General features: G+C 27.6%; 1 protein-coding gene across 8 annotated transcripts in view; it reads left to right on the top strand.

Annotated features, from left to right (window-relative positions):
- The first annotated feature begins 6,729 nt into the window (after positions 1 to 6,729).
- Positions 6,730 to 9,412, top strand: part of LOC129971331 (uncharacterized PE-PGRS family protein PE_PGRS54-like) — a 49,250-nt gene continuing 46,567 nt past the window's right edge. For all 8 annotated transcript variants that reach the window (XM_056084989.1, XM_056084985.1, XM_056084987.1 and 5 more), the window contains exon 1: positions 6,730 to 6,857. In XM_056084989.1, the coding sequence (XP_055940964.1) occupies positions 6,800 to 6,857 (58 nt within the window). In that variant the 5' untranslated portion in view covers positions 6,730 to 6,799. The remainder of the gene's footprint in view (positions 6,858 to 9,412) is intronic.

Raw genomic sequence — 9,412 nt, 5'->3', positions numbered from 1 at the left:
TTACACAAAAAATTTGCTTAAACTTCTGTAGTTTACAAGACGAATAAAAGAATGGAATTGTAATATCTCAAAATTTAGAAGATCGATGAATTGATTTTTGTTTTTAATAGCATTATGAGTGAACTTATGAATTTTGTCAAGGGAATGGCCTCAATTGGGAACATCCATGTAAAGAATGAGAAAATCATACAAAAGACAACTCGGCTTTAATATCTAACAGTTTGAGTTAATCACGAATCTGAAGTTACAAGGAAACGATTTAACTGAAATTAAATATAGTCAAAAGTTCTCTGAACCAACTGGTTTCTATGACAACTAATTAGTTATAAAAGTAAAACAAAATAATACTAACAAATACGTTTCATTCAGTATTTTCCACCCGAAATTAATAAAAAATTACCTTTTTTTCGATATTTAGGGATATTTCTGTGGTTTTAATATTTTATTATTGATTGTATCAGGATTATTCTAATAATTTATTTGATTTGTTGCTATTTAATAGTAACAAATCAAATAATCGTTTAATAAAGGAATATCAAATCTCTAAGCAGTTCATTTTTAGTATTAGTCGATATGTCAGAGCAGAATTTTGAGACCTAGGTTGCTTAATAAAACAAGCAATTTTGAAAACTCAAATTCAACTTTATTCCATACTTTCTAAAAGGACGTTTGAATAGTAATATGATGTATGCAATAATAAGCTCGACTATAAGTGTAGTAATATTTATACACCTGTGCCTTGCCAATCTTGTTCCAAGAAAGTATGATATACGTTTTGAATTTTTACGTTTATTCAGACGCACGGTGACATCTTCGCCATAAAACTACTTCTTCGAGTCGATTAAAAAAATGAGATGGGAAAAATGTATTAAATAAAACTCGATCTAAAAGTATAAAATTGCATTTAATCGAATACTAGTTTCCAATGTTATTCCCGGTAAGTATAAAAATAAATAAGCAAAAAAAAAAAAAAAATGATAAATAGTTGTTGTTGCTTATTCCCCCATGGATTGAATTCCACTTCAGACCAAGTCCAAGATATCTGGAAAAGGGGGGCACAGTAGCTTCTAAAGATAAGGACCCCTGACAACTCGAGGGAAGAAGTCTGACTTTTAACTCATATGAAGATGACACTCCCACACTCGCTTGCACAACTCCTTTTTACAAGGGGGGGGGGCTCTTTCACACACCTGACAGGTGGAATACAGGGTGGAACCAGGACTCGAACACGGGAATCCCAGATCACGGGGAAAACACACTACCCCTAGGCAGAGACGCCGGCATTATGATTTTAGTATTATGATGTTAGTTCAATTTGCAACAGGTGTCGAAGTGATTAAACATTATAATTCTGAAGTTAATCGAATATTTATGCTCAATAATACAGAAATTTACAGCTCAATATTACAACCCACAAGAATCATTGGAGATTCAAAATAAGTTTCACATTGACTAATCCGCAAGAAGACCTACGCATTGTCTTTGAGGACTCTCCCTGCTTTGAACTACAGCTATCGATTTGAATTTAAAATCTGAAGGAGTATTCATTTAAAATTGAGTGTTCTGTAGTAATACGTTTGGTGTATATAAGGAAATCACATTTCTGGGAAATAGGACGATTTTGCTTTGCAAATCCATGTGTGTATATGTCTGTACAGCGTGTCTGATATTTACATAATCGCATTAATTATGAATCAAGCACTGTTGCAAAGAAGACAAAGAACTTGCAATGTCTTTAACAGAATGCCGTATCTAATTTCTTTGAAGGTCAATTTCACTAGTGTTCCAAATTTGGATTTAGGATGGATTGAAAATATTTGGGAAAATCATTTCTAATAAGGGAAAAGGCTTATAAAATTCTGATGGGAATACAAAAATTAGTGAAACAAATTCACTGCTTTATTTATTTTATGTATTTCAGTAATCCATTTTTAGTCGCCAGTATATGGTGGGGATATTTTAGATGCAACATCACTACTTTTTTTGTTGCAAGCAGTCCCGAAGATGATAGAATTACTATTTCATAATTGCCTATATATATATATATACTGAATGAAAGGCACACAGTGCTGAACAATAGTATTGTGTCACAAGGCTTTTAGCACACAATACTGAACAATATTATTACGATATATATCTGACATTAGCCAGCATTCAGAACATCCAACAACAAACATCTTAGGGATATCGTATCATATCTTTTGCTAACAGAAATATAAGTAACATTGTCTAAGCAACATTTCCCGCATTTTTTTTATTTCATAAAAACAAGAGCCAAAGGTATATTACTTTGAAAGCGCTGTGTAATACTAATGAAATCATAACATTTCATGACATTGATATATTGCATGATATGATTTATTACATCAAGAATTTGATAATATTAAAGGATATTACATAATACAAACGGTTTGTTACATTAATAGAATTGCATATAATACTAATGACTCACTACACTAATAGCGTTGTGTGATACTAATGGTGTATTACATTAATTTTATTACACAAATAGAATTGTTTAATACTAATAACTCACTACTCTAATAGTGTTGTGTGATTTAATTAATGATACATTAATGGTAATATGTAATAATAAACCTATATTAAAGGTATATTAATGATAGATTAATTACATGATACTAACTATATATTATATTATTGGTATTGCATAACCCTAACGGTATATTATATTAACGATATTATATAATGTTATATTAAGTTGTTCACCATTCACAACGCTCTCTGTTGTTTTTATTTTCGGCGAAGAATGTTCCAACACATTTCTCTTTCCTTCTGATAAGTATTTCAGTGTGCCAAAATATTACCGATATCCATTATTTATAACATTCCCGTAAGTTTAATAAGAAATCAAAAATTTAATTTATTTGGAATAGACAAGTCACATGTCAAAGTAGTGAATTTAAACAAAGCAAGAAAGCTGATGAGCTATGATATAAAAATAATCGAGGGTTAAAAGTATAATACATAAATAATATTATATAATATTAATGATATTACAAAATGATATTCTATAATTTTGTATTGTATGATATTAAGGACACAAAACACTAATAAGGACACTAATGACACACCCGTAAGCTCAATATATCATAATCATGGATGGTAGGTATACCCATTATGAATTCTATAGTTACAAAGAACAGTTTTTATTCCATTCATATATTTAAAAGATACCCAAAATATATGTGAAAGACGAGCCATCAAATGACCGAACGACATATCCTGTCAATGCCTGAGCGGAAATGAATTTCAGTTAATACCTTTGCAAAGTCAGGTTTCACAGAAACCTAATTTAAAGAGCACCTTTAGGTTGAAAACTTGAACATTCCATGTACAGGAAATCATATGAATTTTATCGAATGAATAAAAAGGTGCATAATATACAAAAATGGTCTGTAGTTAATGGCTTTAAATTATCGTCATGAAAATCAGCATAGATACACTTTTGTCGTAAGCACAATGCTTATTTGGATCTTGAAATAATACTTAATGACAATCCAAATTCCATTTGTGAATGAGATCCATTTCTTGAGAATGATATTTGACAAAATGTTATCACTTTTGTCCCATGTTATGGCTTTTAAGATAAAATGTGAAAGAGCCCTTATTCCTCTGAAAAATCTATCAAAAACTTCTTGGTGAGGAGACTGGCAATCCATGATTCGTTTTTATAAAACTACACTAGTCTCTAATATTGACCATGTATATTTGATCTATGGCTCCGCTAGAAAAACAGTTCTTCAGAAACTGGATCCTGTCTTTCTTTAAATCGTTTGCAGGCAGCTAGAAAATCATTCATTCTAACCTTTTTCACAAGGATACAAATGATTTTATCAGAACTATTATTTATTATTTTTATTTTATGTAAAATGTAAATTTATTTGAACGCATTGAAGAAGAATAAATATATTAATAAGTTAAGTTCAAAGCTTAAGAGAATGCAATTTTCCAAATGGTTATCGTGTGTCGTAAATAATGCAATATCAGCGAAAATTATATTGTCAGTCAACAATAGCTGATGTAACTTGAACAAAAAGAACAAAGTCAATCATAGGTGACTGATGATGTTCGAAATGAAGGTATACTATCAGTTGTCGGTGACTGACCTGGATTAAATGGAATGTTCATTAACAGTTGTCAGTAATTGACATAGCGCATGTTAAAAATTTTAAAACCCTAGCATGTTAAGAAATTTTAAAAACAATCTTCAAGTAACCAAATATTTAAAAATATATGGCATAAAATAATGATTTCTGGGGAAATACAACTGAAACAATATAAAAATAACTTAAATGTTTTTTTAGTGAAATAATTTTGGCAGTAATTTGGAGATTTCAGCATTAAATTTTTAAAAATTAAAAAGCTCTAAAAACATTCACCTTTCAAAACAATTGAAAAAATAATAAACTGAAGAATAAAGCATCACATATAAGCTTCTTATATTTCTATATGCTTATATAAACATATGCAGTAAAATTTGTTTATTTCAAGTATTTTTTTATTCGAAAATTTAATAATTCGAATTTTTGTATTCATTTTTCTAAATTTAATATTACGTCAAAGGAACGGAGTTTCGTTCAATTTTCATTTTTATTTTAATTCCATCAAACTCATTCTATGTTCCACTGTACATTTGAGTGCATGCTTTTTTCATAATTAGAATTTAGATCTTAAAATATAAGGAAAACTAAAAACATAATAATTTTTTAAACGAAAAATAACCAATAGTAAATAATTCAATAGCATTTGCCAAATTCATTGTTCAAGCATCTCTTATTTATAGGTTATTTATTATAAGTTCTCTTATTATCTCTTTTTAATTCAAAATATTCACACTTATTTTTTCCCTTTTAAATTGTAATGTGTTTTTAACATTAAATTTTTATGAATCTAATTCCCATCTACTTATATAGATTTCAGTTCGTATATATATATATATATATATATATATATTGTTCAGCTTACCTATGATAACAAATCTTTTATGAACTTAATCTATTTTTAATTAAACATCTCATAACAAAAATATTTCTTTTTTTTAGTCAACATAGTATTGCTAATAAATATTTTACTAACCTTTTCATTGATACTTAAACATATTTGAAACTTTTTTGATATTTTTCTTTACATTTTCTATTCTCTCTTTTTTGTTCAAACTATATTTGATAACAATTTCATTTCTAGTTTCATTTTAAATTATAGTAATATTTCAATAATTACTATAATTTAAATATTACTCTCTTCTTTTATAAATTTAATCTATTTCTCTTTAAAGTTGCAAAAATTTAGATACCTTTTTTCTGGTTTCCTTCAATATGCATTCGATCATAACTTTTTTACAAAACATTTTATTCTAGATATCAATTAAATTGTGTTTTTTTAATGCTAATTTTTTAGGTTTTAAATATTTGAACGATTTGCTTTCCAGTTGTTTTTTCTTTAAACTAAATATGTTAAAATGTTAACAATTCAAATAAATTAAAAAGCATTTCAAAATGAATTTCGAATTTTTTTTTTATAACTCATAAAGAATTCTCAGGTTATTTCTTCGTCTTTTTTTCTTTTAAAGTTCTAGAAAAATTTCACTGGAAATGAATAAAACACCATATTTGGAAATGATAAAAAAATCACCATATTTACGTAATAAAATGAACTGCATAACACGATATTAATAGTATTCGTAAACATATTTAACTCAAGAAGACGAGCGTTCCTTTTATTTACTTTTTCGATGAAGAACAACATGCTTCCCAGGCACGGAGAACGTTTTACATTTACAATTATGCTATAGAAACGTCATTTGTATAAAAACTTAATACATAAAATACAAAAAAATTTCACATAAATATTGCATTCAATATTCTGCTGTGAAAAATAGTCGAAGCATGATGCTTTGAAAAGAGTTTTAATGATTATTGGGTTTATTAATCTAGAGAATTGTAATAAATAAATAAAAATTATTATTTACTATTAGCAAAATAATTACGTAACTGAATTCGAAATGAAACTTATTTGCAATCTTCTTCTAAACAATCCAGTTCTAAAAAGTCAACATTTTTTCTCTGGGAAATGGATGATATTCTCTAAACGCTTGTGGTAAGCTTCCGATTGACCTTGAATGTACTAGCTACTGTGAAACCAGTTTCTCAATTGAAAAATCGAATCTTTGAGATGTATTTTTAAAGCCGTCGGGTCTCGGAACCCGATGTGCATCTTCTTATGTTTAGTATTATGAGAAGAAAACTTCTAAACATTCATTCTCATCACAAATTACAAAAAAAGAAGAAATTTAATAATTTTCGTAACTATCAACCACCACCGATTAATTAAAAAAAAATAACATCTACACTTAACCATGTAATCCAAATAACCCTTTTCACGAGACAATTAAAGCAACATACCCCGACGTTCCAACTTCCATGGATGAGTTTGGCAAAAATAAAGCTAAAAATAAATAAAAGTATTTCATAGATATGTTCACACTCTAATTTGCATCAAAATCCTCGGCACATCAAAACCAGCAGCAGCTGCAACAACCTGTATAAACATGAATAATCCTTTGCATGTTGAAAATATTTTTTAGTAGACATGTTAGCGAGAATTGAATAATCAACGCATGGACTGGTCAGCAGATTAATTCAGAATTCCATACCTGACGATTAATAGGATGCTAATATGTTTGATCAGGACTAGATCGTGACTATTGTCTTAGAAAATGTGCCATATATAAGATGTCTTTCAATAAGGACTCTGGTTATTAAATGGGATCATCAAAAACATGAAGACCACGATAGCTTTTGTGGTCCTATGCGGGATATTGGGCTCTAGACATTTTGGTAAGTTAGTAAAGTTCAGGATCCTTTATGATTTATTAAGTGCCATAAAAGACTTTTTATATTAAATGTTTTCGGATATAATTTATCGATTTTCATTTTTAAACTCTTAAATCTTTACATTTTTTTTTTTTATCTAATTAGGTGCAAATTTTGGTTTCGGGATTATGTAATTGTTTGAATTCAATCAAACATCCATTGATTGTTGGGATTATGCAGAATCTTATTGATTTGTTATATATTTATAATATTAAAATTTAATATTTAAATATATTTGATTGTACTGAAATGTTATGATTGCTAAATCCCTACTTCTGTATTTATTTACTGTTTTACCTTTTAATTCCGTAAGTTTTGCTCAATGACAAATTGTATTTTATTTGTATTTCTGCAAGTTGAGGATTTTTCAAGAAAATGTAAATTATATTTTGACTAAATAATGCTTCTAAAATAATAAGTTTAGTGGAAACACGTTTCTTCTCCCTGAAAAATTTTCACACAAAGATTTCTAGAAGTTTGCAGTAGTTGAACTCGTGATTTTTCAGATTAATTGTAGCAATGAAAATTTTTCACACAAAGATTTCTAGAAGTTTCCGGTAGCTGAACTCGTGATCTTCGAGATTAATTGCAGCTAAGTAAAATAGAAACACTGGCAATGTTTATGTTATCCAAAGAATGTATGTTTCAAATTATAAATTGAATGTATGACATAATTTTAGTTTTTAACTAATTTTTAAAGTACGATAATTCGACGCACGAGCTATATAGGACTAATATTGTCAGTTGTTAAATTATTATTAGTACAGATTTGGTTTTAGGATAAAAAAATACAGGCTTTCTAATAGGACTTTCATATTTTCCTTTTTTAAATTCTTAAGTGGAAACAGTTGCATTTATAAGAAAATCCTCCTGGGTTCATATATTTGTTTCAATTTGCTAAATAAGAATTTTCATTTGAAATTCAGTTTTTAGGTTTTAAATTCAATAAAACATTTCTTTTGTGCTAGAAAAAAATGTCACAGAAAAGAATGGAAAAATTTATGACGGTCGTTTTATTAAAAATTAAAATGGTTTGATTTCGAAAATTCAGTTCTGAATTTCATGAATACTATTCCTCAAAACTAAAAAAATTTTCTTGAGTCATAGCGGAAAGTTCATATTCTTAATATTCTAATAGTTAAATTGTATTTAGAAGATAGTTAAATAAACATAATAAGCATAAATAATTATTTCAGCACCAAGTTAAATATGTATATAGAGTTTATAAAAAGCATTCTTTTGATAATTTGCAGTTTGTAATAGTTTTATATAGTTTTAGCTTGAAGTTATATTTAAATTATTAAAATAATTATTTAGAACTTAAGAAATAGCAAACTCTTTTATTTTTCCAAAGTCAGATTTTTAAAATTTTATAAATCTTTAAAAATTGAGGGCAATTTTTGACACTAGGTTTACCAAGGGAGACATTTTGAACCCTCTGAGAAAATTTTTCGTTAATTTGCTTCAAGAAAATTATTGCCGTATATTTTATGACAATATTTTAATTAAATTTTACTTACATTTATAAGACATATAATCAAAAATATTATTATTTTTTTCTTTTTTTTAAGTTTCGGAGGAATGCATGTATTATATCTACTTTTACCGATGTATTATATCTACTTTTACATTTTGACCATTCGAATAAATACTATTGAGAAAACATACATTTATATCTAAATATATCACGGCGTGATAGGGACACACATAGATATAGGTATAAATATAGAAATCAGTATGTGTTAGTAAAATGTATGTTTATAAGAAGCAAGAAGACGAAACCGAAAGTCAGCCAGATAAAAGCTATTATAGATTGTTAGTAAGATGTGTGAGTCAATGTTTTGGTAGAAGAATAGATGGTCTTGAAGAACTGGATTAGAAAATAAGCACTTTTTTTAGTAAATAAAAACAGAGGAGCTGCCTTTTCATAAGATCACACTTTAACAAATATATTGAAAACATGAAAGCTCTTTTCTACTTTAACTTCATAATAGATAGGTCAGTTAATATATTTTTTTTAATTAAATACCCAAAGGGGTCATTTCGACCCCTTTAGTAGAAGTAGATATATGTCAATTCATGGCAAACCTAATGTTAATAGTAGTTTATAGCATTTCCAAATTATTAGTATTCTGAATTACTAATATTAAGAACTTTTTGAGTAGAATTAATATTTTTACAAATAAAAACATTTTTATTCAACGTTTTCGCAAGTACTTAAACAAAAATTGAGATTCCGTTTCATACTGTCAGGCAAAAAAAAAAAAAAAAGATCAATTGTCACTACACTTTTTTTTTATTAAAGCGAAACGGTACTTAAAAAAAATCGGAAAAAAAAATTCCCATATGGGTTTATATGATAAATTGAATCTTTCTAAATGTGTAAGCAAAATTTTAGAGCTGCATTTATATTTTTTATTAAGTTATTGAAAAATGTTTGATGCACGGCAGGAATATAAACAAGTTGCTACAACCACTTTTTAGATCGTCTGCTAAAATAGAGCCAGATAAAAAATGAA

This window comes from Argiope bruennichi, chromosome 6 (genome assembly GCF_947563725.1).
Source record: "Argiope bruennichi chromosome 6, qqArgBrue1.1, whole genome shotgun sequence".
Taxonomy (NCBI): domain Eukaryota; kingdom Metazoa; phylum Arthropoda; class Arachnida; order Araneae; family Araneidae; genus Argiope; species Argiope bruennichi.
Note: the sequence above shows the minus strand (reverse complement) of the source record. Positions and strands in the feature narration are given on the sequence as shown.